The sequence below is a fragment of the Nesoenas mayeri genome, assembly GCF_963082525.1.
Source record: "Nesoenas mayeri genome assembly, chromosome: 8".
In the NCBI taxonomy this organism is placed as follows: Eukaryota; Metazoa; Chordata; class Aves; order Columbiformes; family Columbidae; genus Nesoenas; species Nesoenas mayeri.
Genome location: NC_137554.1, coordinates 19705767 through 19729459, shown reverse-complemented (window position 1 = coordinate 19729459; position 23693 = coordinate 19705767). Strand labels below are relative to the sequence as shown.

The following is a 23693-nucleotide window of genomic DNA, read 5'->3' as shown; positions in this document are numbered from 1 at the left end:
TAAAAAGTCTTTCCTATGGAAAAGAGTATTTCCTCCATGCCACCTCAAAAGGAGGTGCATTTTACAGTATTATATTTTAAACAAAAATCAATTTTTGGTTACAGCGTGAAGTAATTTTATTTACAGAGTAGCAGCAAGATATAGAATGTTGTTATTTATAAAAATAACCCTTGACCTGAAACGATACTACACACTGACAGTCACTCTTCTTCTACATCCCCTCCAAGAATGAAAGGAGTGATTTTCCACGTTTCCCCTCAGGCACTCAGTTATAGTTTTCCCATAGAAAGATTTTGCTGGCCAAATTTACTTCAAATTTCTAGAAGGTAAGACTCTGAATTCAAAGTGTAACAGCCATTCCAGAGTAGCTTCTCTACTCGGTTTTCCCATGTGGACAACCCCACAAGATCCAAATGTCTTTCTGCTTACGTGTAAAGGGTAGGGAATCTGATTCCCTACCTCCCTTTGCTTTTTTTGGTCATGAAGTCACTTTGACTTCTTCTCACTTCCTGTGCCAGAGCTAGTAAATTTGAAAGCGCATTACAGCTGCCCCAAAACATTCCAGGATTAAATAATTCACAAAGGATGGAGTCTGGAGGTACCAAAGCAGAAGCCCACCTGTGTAACCTGGAGGACAGACACACTCATACGTCTCCTGGCTGTGGGGATGACAAGTTCCTCCGTTCAGGCAGGGCTGGGACACGTAGCAGCGGTGCGACTCCGAGTATTGACAATCCTCTCCCGTGAACCCCGGGGCACATTTGCAGGTGGCCTTTCCTATCAGAGACGTAGTTTCACAAGTTCCCCCGTTCTTACAGGTATTGCTCTCGCAGGGGTTTCTGTACTGACAGTAGTCTCCAAGAAAGCCTTCTCGACACCTGCAACAGAGAAGAAATCACTTGCAGCACATTACCCCGAAGCCCTGCTGCCCTGGGAAGACACCAGGAATTAAGTCCCATGACCACCAAAAGTCTTGGAAATTGCCAGGATTAATGGTAACACTAACAGATCGCAATGCTAACGTCATAGATGTAAAAGGGCTGCTTCTGGGACTGTCCCAAATGAGACCACGGGAAAGTTCAGTTCAAATTGTGACATTTCTCATTACAAAATAAATAAATAAATAGTGCATAAAACCAGAGTTACAGCAAATGCAGGAACTTATTCTTGCACTTCCCTTCAAAACCTCAGTAGAAGTCTGAATGTTAAAGAACTTCAGAGTAAAAATTAATTCCTTGCACCAAATGCCATCCTAATAAGCATGGTATTTCAGAAGAAAATCAAGCAGTCGCAGTAATAGACATTAACACTGGGTATTACCCATCTTCCAAAATACTTCTAAACCTCATACAAACGCCACATTTGATGGCCTGAAGATCTGTAGCAGATCTTTCTCCACACCGCTCCCGTGAGACAGGAATATACTGTTATCCTCATGTCGATAAGTGCCTCTGGGACTGCGACCGGCTGAAGTCTGCGCTCAGCTGGCAAGGCGAGCGCTGGAGCCGGGTCTCCCACGCCCTGGCTAGTGCGCTAACGACAAGGTCACAGTGCCTCTGTCTCCCACAGAAAAGCGAGTACACACACACTATCTACAGCTAGGGTAATATTTTATACAAAGGTCTGCGATCGCAGAATAATTGCAGTTATTTCTCTCTAACCCAAACTTATGTCAATATAGTCTGACTAAACTTGTCAGCTGTAATCCATCTTTCAGCTGGCCTTTGTACTACAAATTTTCCATTTAACTTCCAGCAATACCATGGCAAGCAAGCCTGCAAACCCCACCTTTGTGTCACCCACAGTTCCATTTGCTTCTTTTGGCTAACAGAAAGCTGCAAGGGTATATGGCTGGATAAAAGTAACACCTAACATACAGAATGGGGCTGTCCGTTTGCAGCTTTTTTCCTACAATGCACAGCTGCATGCTTTAACTGGTAAATGGCCCAAGACACACACAGCCTGAGAACACATGTATTTCACTGCAGAAAATTCAGAAGTGAACATTAGATACAGTTTGTTCCAGAGCAGGGTAAGTGCAATTATTAAATCCATGAGTTACATCCAAAGGGAAGAGATTTCAACTGCAAGAAATATATTTTGTCTGAGGGATAACTAGTGACTTTGTGTAACAGTAAAGAAACTGCCTTTTCCTTATGCACTTAAAAGTGTATGGTGGATTGAAGAAAAAAAAAAATGTAAACCAACAAACCAACAAAACGTTCAATCCCACACAAACCACCCCTAGTGGACAGACCTCAACATTCAGTTCAAAATCCAAGTCATGAAGTTGTGTTTTCAATGGAATACAAAAGGGATCTGCCTTTGTTCCTATGTTATTCAACACTTGTATCAATGGGAAAACATTAATGCTGGTCCAACATATAGGTAAGAGAAGAAAAGTTCTCGGTACAGAGCAGTAACACGAGCTCCTTAACAAGGCAATCAGCACACAAAGTGCAGTTCAGTACTGCAAAGTCATACATCTAGAAACTAAACACATCCAGCATCTTTCCCAAGCCAGGAGACTGATCTGGGAAAGACAAATTTGCTCTGGGGCTTCCCAACAGTCAGATGAACGTGAATTCCCAGCCTGACAGTTTGGCCAGGAATACTTTAGATGTACAAATAGAAAATATCAAGTAAGAGTAAATGTGATTATGCCACGCGTGATGTTTGCATGGCAAAAGCTTACATCAGTTCTAGCGTCTGCTCTTTTAGAAGGAAGAGCTGGAATTAATTCAAAGAAGCCAATGGTAATGATTGATCAAGAATTCTTGACACAATGGAAAGCTCAGGGGGCTCAGTCTGTTTATCAAAGGGAAAAGGGAAGGAGACAAAATCTCTAAGTACCCACAAAGAAACCCAGATTTAACAATAATTCCCTATCCAGAAGGTACAGGGATAACAGAACTGAGTAGTTAAAAGTTCAAGCTAGATAAATTCAAATTAGAAAAAGGGCAGTATCTTTATCTTCAAACACAGACTGACACACAGTCTCTCAGCAGCAGAAAAAACAACTGGAACAACGCACTTAAAGTTGCAGTGGAATTTCTCCATCATTCATGCTTGTTTAAAAGAACACCAGGACTGGCTGTTTCAGAAAGAGTACGCACACTAGTTCAAACACAGCTATTCTGAGAGGTTATTATGCAAGTTACGCAAGGGGTCATTACTAGATGACCACAACTGTTTTTTCTCATGTTAAAATTTATTAACTAGCTTTAGACATACGTCTAAAGCAGGGAAGTCACATAATAGATGCGCATAATCATAATTTACCATTCCCCACACCCAAATTAGGCTCCTTTCACCATACCTTAATACTTTCAACTTCATACCCAAGAACAGACATGAAAGAAGAGTTTTTGCAGGGCAAGGCAGGATTAATAAAGTTGCAGAAAGCAAACCCTGGGCCAATAGCATGTGCAGAATATCCCCTGCTTCTTGTGCCATCCTCAGGACAAGAGCTGAAGGCTCCTGGCCAGCGTGAGCTGCTGCCACATCACACGAGAAGCAACCTTCAGGTTTGCAGGGCCTGAACCACAGTAGCTCTATGGGCTTCCTTTAATATCCCAAATCCTTCCTCGATACAGGCTGGAAATCGGTCCGAACGCCAGCGAGCTACAGCAGGGCTTTGTAGGAGTTGGATCACATAGAAATCTGGCACCCAGCGAGGCTGACTGTGCCAGCAGCTGGAGGACGGCTCGACTCCCACAGCATTCAAGCCTGCACACGATGCCCTGGCGAGCTCTGAGCAGAGACCATCTGGGCAACTACAATTAAATCATGTTTCTGGACACCTATGTGCAGCTGATAAATGCGTAAAGTCAAATTAAACTTCAGTCCCAGAAGGCTTACAAGATTTCGTTATAGGGATTTCTTCTGGTTTCACCATCGCCAGCAGTTTGGGGTTTGGCTGCTCAGCCATCTTCAGCATCAGGAGACACCAAGCTCCTCAGACTAACAGCAGCAGGCACAGGCCATGCACTTATTGTCCACTTTATGATTAAAGAGCAACAAAACAAACCACAGCTTCACAAAACCCCACCTAGACATCTCATCAGGCAAACAAGAGGCCCTCCAACAAACAGAAAATAAACCAAAACACTAAAGAGCTTTTTTCATTGAAAGGCCGTAAAACAAACTAGAAAGTCCAGAGGAACACCTCATGTTTTGTCCACAAGCAAATAAAACACGAGAATAACACCTTCTCTCCCACCTCCCCAACACTTGGGGATAGTAGAAGGTGGATTTATCTGTTGCTCCCAGGTAGCAGGGAATTTAAACACTGATTAAGAATATTGCTGGTATGATTTAAAAGGAAAGCTGAGACCTGTGCTCTAAGATGACACACACAACCATCACCCACAAACAGCCCAGCATTTTGTACACAAATGTTCTGGTACAAAGTTGAAGAGCACTCCAAGACCAGGCTTGTTCCAGTATCTTCTGAGGCTAATCAGAAAAACATGGGGGAACACTCCAGCAGGGAACAGCAAAAGCTCTTTTAACTTCAGCTCTTTATATTTGGAAGGACAAAGCCTTACAGAACATGCCAGAGGGAACGTGCCTGCCTGTGGAAAGTCAGTAGGTCAGGTATACGTGGCCCTTGTACCCACCATTTCGTCCTCCTGGAGAAGCGCTTGGTCACATAGTTATGCAAGTTCCCCCTCCAGCAACTCAGTGCAATAGTTTTTTTGCATGTTAAAGAACAAAAAACCTACAGTCCAGATTTTCAGCCAAGTCTCCTGTCATCAACATTTCTAGGCACAAATACTGATAATTTAGTTCTAAGTGTTGGTGTAGACAAAATGGCAAATATTTGCCCCTGATTCATGTTGGGCACCACATCGTTCCTCTAAAAATAGAGGCAAACACTGAAAAAGCAGGGTCTGAGTCCAGACTTCTTTAAAGGATATGATTATCCTCAACAGCAACTCCAGCTTCCCACCACCCCTGCCCTGCTCTCATCCCAACCTAGTCTTTCAAGTTCTCTTCGGAAGAACAACAACAACAACAACAAAAAAGCCACTTTTCTACAGAGCAGCTTAAAATTGTAGCAGCTTGTGTTAGCTCCAAATGACATGCTCCGAACAGGAAACCAAATCTTTCCCAAATAAAAGCCACTGTTTCTCCACAGTTTTCCATCTAATTCTCAGCAACAGAAAGATGAAGTTTGTTCTGGCACTTTCTGGAAGCACATGAGGTCGCTTAACGTACTTCAACAGGAATTTAATCTTTTATGAACAAATTTCACATACAACTTAATTCAAATCATGATTTCTGAAAGCTAGAGGGTTTGAAATGGGAAAATGTCCTGTGGGCTGCATCAGCTATGCAGCTGCTTCTAATTAAAGCTTCTCCTTTACTCTCTCTGGGCTACTTTCCAGCACAAATACTTTAGTCAGAGCTCAGCCCATTTTTTTTTCTGCTGCTTTTCAGCTCCAGCCTTCATTTGCCTCAGCTCAGGCTCTCATGGAGCTCAACAAGGGACGTAAAAACAAAATGAAGGTATTTATCCAAATCTGAAGTATTCATAACTCCACAGAGCTGCACTCCCTCCAATAACCTAATCCTACAAAATGAAAGCAGAAGACTCAAGAAAGCTGCATTTTTGGCTCTTCTGCCACAACACTACATTGAAATTACCTCCCAATATTTTTGCTTTCAAAAGACTTTCGGAAAATATGTGTGGCACATTGGAAAAACCTCCTCATCTGCCATACTATATTTGCTCAGGCACATTCATAGGTCAGTCTCTTCAAATGCACCTTATAGACTGTTTTAACCAGTCTTCCAGATGTTTGATTTTCATGGGAGTTTCCTATTCAGGCCCAGTGATATCATCTGGAGATGCACAGAAGGAAGCAGATGGTTTTAATTTAGAGCACACAGGGAAGAATTTCCTCCTAGTCTTGCTTCTCCCCCTCTCAACCCAACACTCCCTTCACTTCCATTGGAAGATGCTTCCACAGAGGGAGGGTGAAGGGAAAAAAGAAATGCAGTCCAATGACTAACGTGAGAAGGGTCTCGGCTGTTTTACTACAGATTTTAACCAGACTTGCCTCTGGCTCCCGAGTTCTGACTCCCACACCTACACCTCCTCTCAGGAGGGAGAACAGGATTCTCTGGTTAGCTTTAGAAACGCTCCTTCCCATGTCTCAAGGCTCCCATTTATGCGTCATACTTTGAATGCAAACTATGGGATGGGACTGCCTCTCTGCTCGGCATTTAAAGCAGTACACAACTCTTGCTTCTAGTCTACAGAGTACTACTCTGCTCTACACCAAGGAGTAACAGCAACCAAAGTCTGAATGGGCAAGGTTTAGTTCAGCATTTTCTGACCATCAGAGCTCTGAACAGCTTTCGGTCTGCATAGGTAAACTACAACAGAAAAGTCTGCTTGAGTGACTCAAATGACTACTCCGTTCCCAGCCTGAGGCTAAAAGTGTGTGTACTGTCCCCTTTTTCCTCTGCCCTGGTCTCAAGGGTCTTCTTCAACTTCTGAAAGAAGACAGAAGGAAATGGGAAAGGGCAGTCCATTCTCAGAAAGGAACAACTTCTCAACTTTTGCATTTAGCCTTTTCTGGAAAACTCTCCGACCTCATCCTGCTACAACGTCTCTATGGGTATTCCCCATTCACTGGTCTAGGAGTGATTAGTCTCTTGAGACATCCTGAGAAGATATCTGCTCCAGTCTTGAGCGCAGTTCTGCAGTCTAAGACCTTGCCTTCAGCCTCAGAAATCCTCTTAAGTCAGAGTTAAAACTCATTTATGAATATCCAGCTGGAAAGAAAGATAGATCAAACACCTGGCAAGGGGACTGGAGTCGCTGAGCGTTAGAACTGGATTCGAACCCCTTTACTGCCTGGCTGCTGGCACTTGGAGTTCAGCATGCTTTGAGGTCCTCCTATTGCCACCCTACAAATAAGAAGTAAAAACTGTATCATGCAATGTAAAAGTGTGCACAAACTTCTGCACACAGTGAGAATAATGCCACTTACTGAAGAGGCACAGAAGCACACAGAGCTGCACAGATCCTAAGAGCTGTGGGCATGAAAAGGATGTGCTAAAGGAGACTCCTTTAGGAATTAGCCAGCTTCAGCAGCCTCCACTTTTGACCAGGCACAGCAAACAAGCCATGGATGTGACTGCACTTTTTTATCATCAGGACCCGACAAAAAACACTAGAGTTAAAGCAGTACTTTGGTTCATACAGCGGTATCAATATCCCTTCTAGGCATGCAACGTACAACAGCCCTAAGGTCAAAAAAATCCAATCTCAAAAACCTACAAAGCACGAGAAGCAGCAAAGCCTTTTCTCTTCCCTAAACCTTGGAGCATCCCAACCCCGAACTCCGTCCTGCTTCTCTCCCTGGCACAGCCTTGCTCCTGCTCCCCGTCACTGGGGCACAGGGGACAGCAGCTGGGAGAGGCCACAGCTGCCAAACACAGGGAACCCGGTTAAGACACTCTCAGCTTCAGGGCGCTGCCCCACTCCAAGCGCAGCGGGACTGCCTGGTCCTGCATCCACCTGCAGCAGAGCAGGCTCTCACGCTCAGAAAACACCGGGCAGCACTGCCAAAAAATCTCTGCTCTGCTTGTCCTTGGAACCACGCCCTGTACCCACACCTTCCCAGCCTGCCTGCAGCTGCAGAAATAGTGCTGGTTGGCAGTATTACCCCTTAGACTCTTCCTACTACTACTTTCTTAGTCATTTAGCAGCAGGGAGATGAGAAAGGGTTTTCCTGCGATGATCACGATTACCATTAAGCAACAAGCAACTGTTATCCTGCTTCTCAGCTGGATATGAGGGTATGCAAGAGGGCTCCTTCATGCTCAATGTACAAAAGACTGCCTAGAAAGGGGAGAGTCAGGCTAGAAATTAGGAAAAAAGTGTTTTGGTTGTGGTTTGTTGTGGTGGCTTTGGGTATTTTTGGGGGTGTGTTTTTGGTTGGTTGATTGTTTCTTGATTTTATTTTTTTTACCATGAGAGTTGTGGAACACTGGCACAGGCTGCCCAGAGAGGTGGGAGATGCCTCACCCCTGGGAACAGAGCCCTGTCCAGCCCAGCCTTCAATGAACAACCTGATGTAGTTGACCATGTCCCTGCTCATTGCAGGAGACTGGACTAGATGACCTTTAAAAGGTCCTTCTAACTCAAACTATTCTATGATTCTATGCTTTGGGAGGAAGGTGAGGGGAAACCCACAATAACAAAAAACCATCCCACCGCAGTACGACAAAGCCAACACCAAACTGAAACTACCTTTTGTCAAAAGGGGACCCAGCAAGCTTGGAACGACAGTTCCTTTCATACTGCTACTGCAGATATGCCCATATTCCTTGGACTAAGGTCTGCATCCTCACCATGCCCAACACTGAAAGGGTGTAGAAAGATGTTCCAAACAAAAATTCTGAGCTTAGAAGATGCAAACACTGCAATGTGTAACTTTCTAAATATAAAATCAAGGTCAAAGGGTGCCAGCAATTCTATCAAACAGTGCCGCAGAATGACAGCCATGGGCCAGCAGCATCACCAGGGAAAGGGAGCTACTCAGAGGGTGCTCGCAAGAGCGATCTGATAAAGATCCGACTCTCATTTCCTTACAAGGGTCACAATGGCTGTTCCCATAACAGAAGCCAGATGCACCAGAATAAAGGCTTCTTCACAGAAAACTAGCTTTCTGTTTTGATAGAGTAGACACTACAGGATTTTCTGACAAAGAAAGCTGTTTCAGCACTAAGTTGTCACTTGCTGCTTTGTCAAATAACTAAACTAGATGTTTTGCTTATCGGTGCTCACATAACTCATGTCTGATCCCTCACATATGATTATCTCTGATGCAGGTTCCCCCTCAGCTGTTTGCTTGTTTCTTACAAACAGCAAGATTAACTAGACGGACTGACCACACACTAGAACAAACAACTTGGCCAAGAGGAGGTAGAGAAAGAGGAAGAGAGCCTGTTATAAAAGCTTATTGCTCAGCAGAGGAAGTACTGCAGAAAACTTGAAAAAAGTGGAAGGGGTGGAGATTAAGCTAATCAGTGAGTGATCCTGCAGAGCCAGAAGTCAAGCCACATGCTTCAGGAAAAAGTTCTGTTTTCTGAACAAAACATTTCTACTCTTAAAGCCATCAAAAATTCAGAAAGTCATTTAGGTTACTACACCAGACAGAAAGTTCCCCTACTGAGAGTTCCTCATAGTGCAGGAAAGAAAAAAAAGAAGGTTAAAACCAAAACAGGATGCTAAGAATCAGCCTGCTAAAGGTAGAGTCTCCACAACTGAGTTTTGGGGCTGCTTCTATTTTTTCCTTCCTTTCTGAAATAAAGAGTTCTTGAGCCAGAACTAGAAAACAGACACATACTAATAACTGTTTGCAGGCCTCTAGTAGCTTTTCCAATTACTCTGGCACCTGCAAAGAGACTGAGCTGTTGCTTGAAGGACGGGCTGGCTTAAAACCTGCAAGAAGAGTTTGCACAAAAAGGCAGCAGCACTAGAATTATAAATAACTCTGTGCACTAAAAAAAGAAAAAAACAGTGGTCAAAGCTGCCACTGTGATAAGGTAAATGTGTTAAGATCTGGACTGCACTACAAATACTGAACGGAAGTTAATCAGATTAACCTTTTTTTAGTCTAAGACACAGTTAAGAGGAACATGCAAGTTAGAGAAAATGTCCTTAGGAAGGTAAAAGCAGCACCAACATCAATACCGGTCTTGTTTATGACCTTCACCATGACCCACACAGTTTGACTCCAGACTAGCATTCTTAAGCATCTGTCAGAGAAGACCTAATAATGTCACACAATTTCTTGTTTCAGTATTAAATGCAGGCGAAAAAGCAGGAAAAGTTCCAATTTCCTTCTCAGAAGGGCAGCTTGTTTCTGTTGACAGCAATATAAAGCCACGGAAAGGAAAAGACTAGGAAGAAGAAGCAGTAATAGCTAAAAATGTGGGAAAAAAAAATAACAGGTTACATATTTGCCTTTCTATGACCTTTCTGCATATCAGGTATTGATTTGAAACTGAGAAGAACCTCAAATTAGTTTATTATTTCCCCTTCATGTGCCACAGGTGCAATTTAAGTACAACGAGTTTTATGTACCACATTAATAGAAAGAACTAAAGGTTGTGGCTAGGGAAGACGGATGTGAAGAAAGGGCGAAGAACAGAGCTGTGTGTTAGACAAGCTAAATCAATGAGACAAATTTCACTAATGTTTAAAGAATGCTGGCATTAAAAAGGATTTAGCATACTAGAAAATGGCACAGCTTGCACTGATGAATTAAACATGGTTTAGAAAATAAGCTATTTACTGCAGACATAGTAAAATGACCCTGCCAAACAAGGAAGATTTATCTTTTGGCAAAATATCACTACATTTAAAGAAAAAAAATTCTAAATACTGCAGTTTGAAAGATGAACTGCATTTAAATCGATGTGATATCATTCTCCAGACACCACACACTCCACCAAAGCTCCTGCTGATCAGCTTTCCCTGCAGTAGGAAAGTGGAGGCACCGTTGAAGATGGGTGTCAACATTTACCAAAATCAATTACACAATAAAGACAAGTGTGGGTGTTTGTTTGGGGTTTATTTGTTAGTTTGTTTTTGCAACTCCCACATATCACTTGCTCTGCAGCCTGTAGAAGGAAACTGACACACTCCAGAGTGCAGAGTAGTTCTGAAAAACCTCAAAAATAACCAAATTGGGGCTGAAGCTCCATAAAGTAAGGTAAGCTATAAGATGGAGAGCTAGTTCCAACTTTACTTGTGGGCCTGGAAACAATGTACACAGTTCAACATTAGGATCACTTTGGCCTCTCCTCCTAACCTCATGCAAAGAAATCAAACTGACATGATCTGAACCCAAAAATCTGAGCAAAAATTCCAGATTTCTTACATTATAAAAAGTTAGCACATAAAAACTAGGGCATTATCAAGAAGCACCAACTGTGCTAAAAACGTTATGCTGAATGCACGTGATAAGAAAATCTTAACAATTCACATTTCCTTCCTGGCTAAGGCCCTGAATGAAAGAAGACCAGTAATTAAATTGATTAGAATTTAAACCCACTTACTTGCAGTATCCTGTACCATTTTGATACGGAATGCACTTTCCCTCATTAACACATGGCTTGGAATCATCCATACACTGCAAAGCTGGAAGGAAAAGAAACAGTCAAATCAGCAGCCATACATGTCAAGTCAAAGCTTCATTAGCATATTTTGGGGAATGAAAATAAAATCTTTGAAAATTTTATATGACTGGAACAAAAACAAAGACACTATCACATAGTTTAAGTTCATCTCTGGCAGCGTCAAAAGAGCCAGACTGAAAAAAGAGTCAAATACAGATTTTTTTCATCAGGCAACTAAATGTTTCCAGAATTTCTTTTAGGTGGATTTTCAAAGCAAAGCATGCAGTAATTTCAGCAAGCTACAAAGATATTCGTGTCAGCACTTGTGTATTTTGGGTTAAGTGTCACCAATTACTGCTTTCTGATCAAAATTCTGGACTGAAATCCTCTGAAATGAGAGACAACTGCTCCCAAGCCTTCTTTTGCATTCTTTTGTCTCAAATTATTTCCTTCTTTTCTCCTGTCTCTAGGATCACTTTGCACTGAAATAGGGGCACCTGTCCCTGCTAAGCTCACCTGCTGCCCGTTTCAAGCAATACAGAATTTGCTGCAACATCATTAGTATTTTGGCACTCTGATTTCAGTCAGGATTGCATTTGGGAGCAAGTGAGAACACCAGAGACCTTAAGGACTTTCAGCAAAGACTTCAGTATTTCTAAGGAGGAGATACTTGTCATTTTCCATATTACATTTTTAAAAAAAAAGCAGTAGGTATGATACAGTTCAGGGTGATACAATTTTTATCCAAGTCTACCGAAAGCTCTAGCGAGGCCTGTTCTGCTGACAGCAACACATCAGCTCCAGCCCTAGCAAGTGCTCATCTCTTCCCAGGGAGCTGAAGCCACACATCACGGCTATTTCTGAAGTGACCAGAAGAGCAAGAACTATGGAAACCCTGCAGAACCAGAAGGCGCTCTAGAACCACAAAAACTGAGCCAGCCCACCTAGAGCACAGCCAGCCATTTGATTAACACCAAATCAGTGGATGAAGCTCTCAGATCCAGAACTCATCCTAAGCTTGCCCACATACCGAGAAGTCACAAGCTCTTCCCAGCCTCCAGTTCTGTCTCCTGGCCCCCAAACACACACAGTTCGGTCCCTTTACATACCCTATTTCAACAACCTCGCTGCATTTGGGAAGCACTTAACCGCTCTTAGCTGAGGCACCTGGCGGCATCAATAACATCCAACAACCTAAACTGCCTGCTTGTGTACCAGCTGCTATAGGGCAGGTTGCCTTTTTTTTCCTTTAAGGATGGTTTTCCTTTCCTCAACAGATGTTAAATTTTCAATACAAATTCAGCAAGGGAAAACTGGTCCAAACCCCTATCAAAGTCTGTATGTTGGTGACTAAGGCACGGGGCTCAGAAACAGAAGAGTTAATGTATCAGTCCCACTAAGCAACCCCTGTAACCAGCCCAAATTCAGTCCAGCAATTAAGATGACTTGGAACAGGCTCCAGTTACTGCTACCCAGGGCTTCAAGTGTTATTTCTCAATAACCCTGGAGCACATAGACGGGTCACATGCACTATGAGGTACGACAGGGGCATTTCACACTTGCAATCCCTATAGAGAATACAGTTAAATTGAACCCAGTTGCCCAGGAAAATTATCAGTATTTCCCAAAGTATGAGTATGCTGTTTCTGTTAACTTTATTTCTGAAAAAGGGGCACTTGGATGTTGCTGCTTGTGCAGAGCTCTCAGGAAACAAAATTCCACTCTGAGCCCCTTTCAGATAACCCCTGAGGTCAGGGTTACTAAGCAACAGAAATATTAACACGGATTTCGCATGGCATTCCCCCCCACAGCGGCCAAAACCACTTACACTGATTTGCACCTGTCTGACAATTTTTATCCCATTTAACGGCAACGTCCACAAGGCTTCAGCTCCAAACTTCATCTGCTTCTGTCTAACACCACCGCAGCTTGTTTTCATGGCAAAGATTAGCCCCAGTTAGCATCGTTCAGTTACGCTGTGCTCAAGAGAAACTGCAAAAGGACCTGTTGTTCTTCAGACTCCTCTTACCACCCCTACTACGCCAGGGAAATGGAGGGAGGTTGAAATGAGCCTCACCACATTTCAGAGAACCAGGAGGGGAAGCAGACTCTGTATTCTCATCTCACTACCTTGAGTTTTCATTCTTTTCACACCAATCAAGCCAGTGAAGCAAATACTCAGCGGATTACTTCTTTTGTGCACATGCTTTCAAACGCAATTTTGTAATCTCTTCGAGTACTCGCGTCCCCAGTGAGAACAGAGCAGCCAGTTGATTTTGTAACCCACATAAGTAAAAGCTTAACCAGCACTTGGCCAAAACCACCTCCCGGCACCTCCGCACAGAGGGGAACCAGAGGGTGACGGCTTTCAGGGTCACAGCAAGGATCCGAATCAGTGACTCCCGTTTAGCTTGCTAGGCCAAATGCAGACACAGCAGAGCAGCTTTAGCAAAGTAATTATTAATTTTCTGCCGGTTTTTGACAAATTATTTCTGCCTTGAGCTGCTGTTTAGCAGGTCATTAAACTACCACTAGTCCTTAGAATTCTTTAACAGATACACATAGTGAATAGGGAAACACAGGCAGCTAAATATGTATTTTGTATATAGTAAGCTTGAAGTAGAAAAAGCTAAGAAAATAAAAGCAAAATGACTCTGGTACTTTTTCAGCTTCAGACTAAAATAGGCTAATATAAATACATTGAAATGCAACTAAAGTTGAAGTAAATGCAAATGTAACCATATTCTATATTAAAATGAGTAAAAAGTAACACAACCACTTCTCTTTAAAAAGAAATTACAAGGGAAATTGAGGACTACAGTTCTCACAGTAAAATTAGCATTTCTGTGCACAAAGCACTGTTTTCCTGTATTTCACGATATCTTTACCAATTTCACAATGCATGCAAAAACCAAGGTATTTCACCGTGACTTACTTCAAAAGCTACTTTTCTGCTCCTCTACCATGCTGCGCTCAAGAGTTAACAGTACCAGAAACTTCACCCTCTGCCTCAGCCAGCAGAATAAGTACGTTCTGCTACATCCATCACGTTAACTGGAAATACTTTGTTGTGTACAGCGTGAGAGAAGACAGCCTTGTCTTGAAAAAGATAAAGCCACTTTTCTAGAAGCCAGATATAGATAGCACCAGCCTGCTGTCAAGGCTTTGAGTCTAACAGGCTGCTTTCGACAGCTTTCTTCCATGCTTAACAGCACTGCTGAATTTATTTGTCGGTTTTCTATACTTGCTCTAGCTTGCCAAAACCTCCCAGGCTATCAGAAGCTGGGTTAGCCCAGACCAAGCAGCGATGCTTCGAGTCCTTGTGCTCCTGTGCAGGATTCGCCCCGGTGCACCCACAGGTCTCAGCGGGGAAGTCCCATGGCTCTTTCACGTATTGAACCACCTCGTAATCTTTAATCAGTCCTTTTGGGCACATTGCAGGAGTATTTGGAAGACACCCTACGATTATCAAAAGACTGGCTTCTCGTGAGGTGGGCAGGACACCACTTTGGGAAAGAAGTGCTCAATTCCTAGCATGCACCATAGCCAAGTTTGAAAGGCTTCTCAGGCAAAAGCTCTAAGTGCACCTGAGATGGGTGTTATTAGCCATGCTGTCCAGCCTGGAGTACATACAAACCCTTGCACATATCTGCATTTAGACAAATTCTAACCTGACATTTTAACTAGCCTACCAGGACCATTTTCCAAGGCCATAGGGAAAAAACAGGTAGCTGATGCCGTAAAATGAGCGCAAGCAGAAAGTGTCACTCACAGAAACACTGTAGGAAGTGCTGTGATTCTCAGCACCTGAATCCACCAAAGCTCACACTAAACTGGAGTACAATTTCACCTAAGTTTAATTGTTTAGGCTAAAGAGACATTTAAAGCGAGTCCAGGAAGAAAAAAAAAATTGTGTTTCTGCCTCCTTGATCTTTAGGATGCCAAGATGATTTGGTTTCTATACTTTATGTATCCACTATAAATTCAGATACTTTCCAAGGTAGAAAACTAAAAGAAATAGTGAAGGATTAAGATCAAAAGTTGTGTCGGAGTTCAGCTTTTAGGAGCAAAGGCTGTTATAGGGAACAGAGCCATAATCAGAGAACATCAGAAAGGGCTTTGTTGTAAATACTAAAAGGAAAGCAAAGCAAATGCACTCCTCAACTACAAGCTGAGAAAAAGTCAAGCAGAAATAAAAATGCAAAGTACCAAAAGGTATTTTGTAAGGAAGATATGCTATAAAGCTGTTTTTTTGTAGCTCTGTTGTTGATTTTCCTGCATCTGAGAAGGTGAAGGCTCTGACCAAAGGTTTTACTTTAAATAAGGGGAGAGAACACGGCTGAGCTGGTGATACAGCTTTCTCCTTGGGAAGATGCCACCTGGGTCTCTCTCCTCTTTCTGTCCATAAAATACCCAAAGACAACCAAATTTTTGAGGAAAAACACAAAGGAGTGGTAACTAATTACACTGTTCACAAACCTCAATAGGTCACAATTACAGTGATATTACGTATCAAGGAAGAACCAACTAGTAAATAAGTGCTAGCTGAAAATATGAAAATAACTTTCTTTTCTTCTTAAGAACAGACCACCCCACAGCAGCCACAGTGAGGGAAGAGAGAAAAATCGTATAAAATATTAGCATTTTGGGTATTTAAACAAGCGGAACAGTTTGCACATCACAGACAGAAGGTGGTAGTTAAGGACAAATCTTGTCTGTAAGGCATAGAAGTCACCAGTAAAAACGCCTTAATCAGATTAAGAGATCTCCATCCAGTGTTCTTATGCACAAAACCCTGAAATCAGTTGGATAACGCAAAACTCATCAACTGAGACACTGAGCAAAGCTCAGAGGAGTGTAAAGGCACGCAGCCAGCGTCTGGTACCTTTTGGGAGAGAAAGCCCCAATATCTAAACTGGATTTCACTTCTAGCTTCTCCAGACTTTGTGAGAAAAGTATATAAAGAATTGCAAAACAAACAAATAAAAAAATTAAGCGGATTTTAGAAGAACAAGCCAGTAAGAAGAGATTTTGCTCTAGAAGTTCATCAGGTTTTTTTTGAACTCAGGAGGGCAAACAGCAAATCTGAGTGCATCAAGCTCTCAGACACACAGAACATCATCTCTCCTCCAAACATCCAGGAACCGGCAAAACCAGAGCTGGGAACCATTGTGCAAATTCACAGATAGAGCTGAAGTTTTTCTGTTCTCAGGGTCTTAGGCCTAAGAACCTGCAGGAGGACTTATTTCTAATTAGATGCAGCTACAGTCCATGTGACACTGTTCCTGGTGAAGAACTACAAGTTATAATACATACTGAAGTTAGGATGAACTTGTAATTCAGTTTGAAAGTCTGTCAGTCACCATATGCTCCACTTCCTTGCACAGCTCCTGTTCCCTGCCTTCCCCTATTTTCAGTTTTCAAACAAAGCCAAAATGCCTAAAAATCCAGAACAGCAAGATAAAGCATTGTTTAAAAAAAAAAAAAAAGAAAAAAAGAAAAAAAGAAAAAAGTTTTCAACAAAAAAACATAGAGAAGGCAATTAAAGAGCTGAGGAGGTATTGGTGTTTCCATGGCAATCTGGCAGCCGGGAGCCATGCTCGCCTCTCCTCCAAAGTCTTCCGTCATTCTCCAGCACTAAATCTTTATTATTTTGAACCTTAAGCGTTTTTTGCCTGTGCAGAAACGCTATCCTGATGCTTGCGCGGTGCAGCACTTCCACAGCCGTCCAGAGCAACATCGGAAAAATGAGATGGAGACTCACTGCATGGAGCAAACAGCGGACGCATGTATCATTTTGAGATACAAAGCTCTTTTTTCATCCTCGTAGCAGTCTAAAAAAAGGACATGTGCCCTAGGAACAGACTATTTTCTAAACAGAACGATTATTTTTGCCCCTCTCAGATGACTGTGTTTATGATGATATAAGCACTGTTTCTTCTAGATGGGCACTAACAGCCCTTACGTTGGCAAGATGATTTTAGGGTGAATTTATAGAAACAGAGACTATAACTACAAAAGGACATTTGAACGCAGATGTTTTGGGAAGTTCTTTTTTCCCCCAACATGGATGACATTTCCCAAAGATGTCCCCAAGGAGAGTTAATAATCACTGTATCATTCCTTGGCTTTGCGTTCATTAGCCAAAAGTATAAACTTCAGGTGTAACAAAGTTTCATTTAAGTTACAAATTGTACCTGTTTGGCTTTGCTGTTCAGCAGTTGGAGGTGTTTAAAAGGCATTTAGATGAGGTTCTTGGTGACATGGTTTAGTGTCAGAGTTAGGCTATGATTTGACTCGATGATCCTGAGGGTCTCTTCCAACCAAAATGGTTCTATGATTCTAGGATTTCCCACCTGCCCCTTGTCCTGAGTCCCAACCCCTCGTCCCCTCTCACAACACAGATACCGGCTTTGGAAATGGGAGAAGCTGACCAGGACCAGAGCACACTGAGGACAAATATCAAAGTACTGCAACAGCAGCAAGACACCTAGAATGAGGGAGGAGAGAGGGAGGTAGCTGTGGAAGCTGCCCAAAAAAAAAAAAAAAAGCAACCCACCCATTTTAGGAGATTCAAATGCCAAATGCCACCAGAGTCGCGAGCCCTCTTTTCCCAGAGATTCCAGTCCTGAGAACGTCAGCGAGAGGATCTTCACGTATTTCTAATCTGACTAAGTCATGCCCTGAAGGAAGTGATGTGAGTTAGCCAGATTCTCATCACACTCCCTTTTGAAAGTCTAAATCAGCATCTTTGATAAGAACAAATTTGATACACAGTAACACCTTTAAAAGATCAAGTAAAACTTTGTCTTCTGTAAGCAAATCTGTATCGAGCAGACCAGCATCATTGGCATTACCTAAAGTCTCAAAAGTTTCACTGTTTCAAGACTAAAGATCCCAAACTGCAATCCGCATCAACACGCTACCTCTGCACTGCTCTAGATTAAAATGTCTCACAACCTGTTAGAAATACGGGCTGATACTCAACAGCAACCTGGTGAATCCAGGCTTAGCAAAGCCCAAGTGTTAACAATGACAGAGGGTAATTAGGGTGGCTTTCATTAGTGAGGATTCCTGTTTTCGCCTGATGAGAAGAGGAGCGAATGGTTCACAGCAATTCTCAGGGCAGCCTCCTCCCCAAAGCGCAGGTGTTGCTGCCCCACCCCAGCTTACTGCAGCTTCAACTGCAGCCTTTTGCAAAACTAAAAAATGGCTCAACTGGAAAAGCAAGTTGCTCTAATACACCGTTGGGCTTGCATGATGGGGCAGAGCCGAACAGTCCAAACCATAGCACTTAGTGCATCCAGGAGCCTCCTATTTATTGACCAAGAGGGCTGACATCAGATACCTGCCTTCTCTTGCACAACAGCATCAAGACAGATGAATATGCACCTGAAAATACCCTTTCGGTGACTTCATCTTTCCCTTTCCCATTAATTCAAGCCACAGCTCCCACTCTCGAGAACCAGATGCAGGTCAATATCTCCTAAACAACAGGAATAATTTTCAGCTTAGATTTGCCACCTCTGAGAACCAGCCTTTATTTAGCACTGGGAAGAGATCTCACCCACAGTGCCAAACACCTCTGCGGCATGGGAGGACCTCAGCCAGCCTGCTAGGTATCCATAGCCAGGCAAGTGACAACCAGTGACACCGCAGGTACTTCTCTCGGGCCCCACTGGAGAAGGAACTGGTAGGGCCAGCAATGAGCTGATAAGCTCCTGGTACAAAGGCACAGTTTAACTAGGTGGACATGACATTAAATCTTTGCAAAAACTGTATTTTGCCGTCTTACAGGACTGTGTAAGCCATTTCCAGAAATAAGTCCTCAATTTATAAGAAACCTACCCTTGAAAGCCCCTTTATTTTTCCAGCCGCTTTTGGGCAAAACTGGCCAAAACACAGTCAGGAAATAGTATTTTTTATAATATACTCCAATTGTCTTCTTGTGACATATTAGTAGAACTAAGCAAGTCAGATTTCAGAGATGGTGACTGGAAAAAATCGAACAAATAAAAAAAACCCCAAACAAAAAAATCTCAACATTTCTCTCAGGAAACAAATAAGGTCAGTTTCAAAGTCAGAACAGCTTGATTAACTCCTATCCAAGACAGCAGTAATGGTCAAAACTGTACAGACACCAGCTTCTACTCCTAATAAACTAAGACAGTCTATTGCCTAACATACACCAAAGAACAAAATCACTGAAATTATCAGCAGCTCACTTGGTCACACACTAAACAACTTCCACTACCACCTTCTGCCATTGCCGCACTCTTCAGAAGTCACCTGAAGAGCAACTCGACCTCTCGGGAGCAAAAAATGAAGAACAAGAAGTCACACAAGTAATCAATGACTGCTGGTCCTTGATAGCTTTAACATGCTACAGGGCTGCACAGGCTTTACTCCAGGAGCAGGGCTGCTGCTGGGAAAGGCATGAAATCCATCAGAACCCAACAGTTAAGGCCATGGAGCGCATTCTCCAGAGCAGCTGTAAAACATATTGCAAATGCCAACATGCAAGAGTGACGAAAACCAGCAGTTTCCTCAGATGTGCACACATGGTTTCATGACGCCTGAACTGATTAACAATTGAAGGAGGAGGATACGCAGAAATTCTTTCCGTGTGTGTAGATATGTCCTCAACAAAGAGGCTATAACGAACACGATGCATAGGTATTTCAAGCAACAGAAAGCGGCAAACCACTTTTCCCCCGCATTTTGAAATGAATTAAAAAACAAACAAACAAACCAACCCCTGAAGCACTCAAGCTATTTTTGCAATAGCACATATATCACTGCAGCAAAAGACGACTTCCATTTCAGCTTTCCGTGAGTGTAAACCCCCGGGGAAGGGCAGCCCTCCCGCAGCGCCCCGCGGGACCCGCAGCGCCGCCGCTCCCCGCGTGTCCCCTTCCCCGGCCGGTCCGAGGGAGGAGGGTGACGCCGGCCGAAGGTTCGATTCCCCCCCGCGACGCCGCGCCAGGGGCGGCTCCGCGCAGCCCCTCAGCCTCCCGGCGAGAAGGCGCCCGCGCACCCCCACAGCCCCTCGCCGACCCCGGTCACTCACCGGCCGCGGGCTCGGCGCGGCTGAGCACGGCCAGCACCAGGCCAAGGAGGGCGGCGAGCGCTGGCCCCGCTCCACGGGCCATGGCCACGGCCGCTCCCGCCGCCACTGGCACGGCGCGACCAGACGCGGAGGGATCTGCTCTGCCGCCGATGGCGCCTATGGCGCTCCGCGCGGAGGGACACGCCGAGATGCACCGCCCCCGCTTCCTCCGCCACGCCGCCCGCCACGCCCCGCTCTGCGCCCACCGACCGCCGCCAGGGGGCGCCCGCCCAGGGACCGCGGGGCGGGGTGGGGCTGGGGTGGGGTCGGGAGGGTCCGTGGGGATGCGGCGGGGACGCGGCGGCGTGGGCCTGGCAGCGGGGACAGGCCAGGGCGGGGGACTGCCCGGGCTGGGGAACAGAGGGATTGGGGGAGCAGGGCAGCGAGGATCCGAGACAGATGGCCCCCAGGATGGAGGGCAAGGGCAGCAGCACATGGTCGTCATGTCCCCGTGCAGTGGTGGCAGCGGTGGCAGATGCCCACGGAGGAGAACAACAGGGTACTCGGTCTGACATGCTGGCCGAGGCGCTGCCCTGCTCTTTGCTCAGGCGCGGGGTGCAGGCAGCTGCCGGGCAGGGGTGATGAAGCCTTGCCCGAGGGCAGGCACCAACGGCAGGGGAAACCCAAAACCGCATTGGCCACTGGACGTTCACCCCAGTGGGAAGGGGGGCATCCCAAGCAGGTGTATGAGCTCAGCTCTCCACCGCTCAGCCCCATGGCTCAGCCCCACGGCTGCTCGTGCTGCAAAAGCCCAGGAGGAAAGTCGGGTTCCCATGGATGAGGTCTTGGGAGGGCAGCAGCTGAATTCAACCTCAAGGTCCCTCCCGGCCCTCAGCCAACATTTAAAGTGTTAAAAATCCTTCTGCCATGGCTCCAGCTCCCCGCAGACTGAGAGCCCTTTGTGCACAGTGCTGACACGGCAGCCTGGCCCGTGAAGGCGGGATTGTGCCGGTTTTGGGGGAGAGAGCAGGGGCAATGAATAAACCTCACTGTTTTCCCCCTGTAATTCCCCAGATCCTGGAGTTCCTCCCAAGCATGGAGCTGAATGGTCAGTGCCCCAACACCACAATAATTTTTCCAGGTATGCCAGTGCAACCTGAGTGACAAATCCCTCACCAACCTACATAGCTGCCAGGGTTTCCCATGGCTGCTCCCACCCAGTTTCCCACCCAGAGGTGACCAGCAGCCAGTGCTGGAGCTGGCAGACTCTGACAAGGTTTTCCATAGTTTCCAGACAGTTTATTCCATGCCTTGGCCCGCTTTGCCTATGGAGCATCTCACCCAGGTGCGGGAGCTGAGCCCCAGCCCCCCGGGGTGGTGAGGGGAGACAGGCAGGGTGCTGGGCAAGGTGCTGGGCAGAGGGCTGGACATGCTCCAGCACTGGAAGCGATGCCAGCTGAGGGATTAGGAGAGCTGAACAGACTCCATATCCACAGCATTGCTCGTTAAATGGCCCTGGCAATTAGAGAAATCCTGGTGCTTTGGCTGACAAAGGCAGGGAGATCAAGCTCTCTCTGCAGCTCCATGTTAGGAGATTTTGGTTGCCTGCTCCACAGAACACTCATTTTGACGCCAGCATGTGCAGACTGCTCCCCATTCCCAGTGTTCTACAGCTTTCCTGCCCCTTTGCTTCAAAACCAGCCTCATGAGCCATCACTGACAGTGTCGGGGTGCAGGTCCCTCCATTCAGCAGGGACCCACTGGGTGCTGCCAAGCGGCTGATCTGCACAGACAGCATGGCTGGCTGTGGGAGGGGGTGAAGGTGTCCTGTCCCCCATTGCACTCGCTCTGCTCAGGGAGGACACCCCCGAGGATGGCACCTCACCATGTCCCAGGTGGCTCCTCTCTCTACAGGTGGGGGCTCTGACAGGCAGAGGTGCCCGGGCGGGTTTGCTGTGCCCTGACCAGCTCTCCCCGCAGAGGGAAACATGGATTTAAACAGTCTGAGGTGCTTTGTGGGTGTTTGTACGCACTCAACGAGCAGTGTGGTGTTTCTCCTCTGTCCCTTGTCTTGGAGGAACTGCCAGTTTCACCAGTTTTGCATTGTTTTTTTTCAGAATAAGTTGTGTTTTCTTGCAGTAACCTTTCAGTGACATTGCTGGCGATTCAGGCATTCGAACCTCAGCTCCGTTCACACCCTAATGCCTGCCTTACATGTCTGCATTTTACACACTCAAATGTTGCCTCATTTATACCTGCCCTGGTCTAGGGGTCCTTCGGACATGCTTGAGTCATATATCCCAGCTTTCTCTTTTGTGAACAGGAGAGCTGGAACCCCATGAAAATGGAAGCTGAGGGTATTTCATAGTTACAAGATGTCAGTGGCTAAAAGGTTTGAGAAAACCAGAGAGGCTTGAAACAATATCATCTGCGCTGGCAGCCTTATGCTTGCATGGAAAATGGCTTTTCCTGTGGCTCATCTGCTAACTCTTAACATTCACATGACTTGGTTTTCACTGTGATTACCTTACCTGCCAGCTAGTCTCGTCTTAAAAAGAAACAGAGAAGTGCAAAGGCATTCCTGCGTCAGGCCCTGCAGGAATGCGCCGGGTGCCCTGAGCTGCCTCTGCTCCCTGGCTTAATCGCCTGGGGAATTTGGACCCTCTGCCCTCTCTGCTGCTGCCCTTGCTCTCAGCAGCCCCTGGAGAATTCCTGTTGCAGATGGAGCCACACAGCTTTTACCCAAGTTGGTCTGATGTATGGTGTGGCTGTGAAGCTCCTGATATGCTCCTGGCTCTGGGGACACGATGGAGTGAGGACTCACTGATTTGTGTCACCCTCCAGGTAGCAGCCGGTGCTGTAATGATGTTGGTGGAGCACCCAGCACCTTACATCAGCACGGGTGGCCCCTTCCCACAGAGACCCCAGTGTGAGACAACAGACACAAGCAAAAGGCGATAGGACAGGAATGCAGTGAGTGCTCATCAATTGGCCGAGCCCCTGTGGCACCGTGCAGTGACCCCCTCCCCTCATGTGGCACAGCAGTGCAGTTCGGATCTGTCCTTTAACTGCCTTTTTTGGGTCTCTACCCAAGGCTGGCTGAACAGATAGGAGCCTGCAGCTCTCTCCCCCTCAGTCAGCAGCCACTGGGCAGCTAAAGTGATGATTTGCAGCAGGTAAGCACCCTGCTCTGCTCCTCTCCCAGCGCACGCACGGCCCATCTAAACCACCCCTCCAGGCACCTCTTGCTGTGTGCTGGCCACAGCACCCATTGCCTGTGGTTCCCATGCAGGTAGGGGCAAAAAAATCAGAATAGAGGCTTCATGCTACTCCTGGGGGAGCCAGACACAGCCCCAGTTCCCAGCTGTGCTGCTACATCCCTCCCTGCTCCAGACACAGCCGGCTCCATGTCCACACTGAGCTGGAGGCCACTCGGGCCCCTTCTCTCCCTGTTGGTCCCCTCATCTCCCCAGGCAGATGCTGAGGACAAGACGCC

At 45.5% G+C, this 23693-nt stretch overlaps 1 protein-coding gene across 1 annotated transcript in view; it reads right to left on the bottom strand.

Annotated features, from left to right (window-relative positions):
- The window catches only part of NOTCH2 (notch receptor 2), a gene marked incomplete at both ends in the record, with an annotated part of 83634 nt that extends 63334 nt beyond the window's left edge, over positions 1-20300 (bottom strand). Inside the window, 3 exons of the mRNA XM_080349262.1 lie at positions 619-878; positions 11089-11170; positions 20219-20300. Coding sequence (XP_080205388.1) covers positions 619-878; positions 11089-11170; positions 20219-20300 — 424 coding nt within the window. The remainder of the gene's footprint in view (positions 1-618; positions 879-11088; positions 11171-20218) is intronic.
- Positions 20301-23693: the final 3393 nt, after the last annotated feature.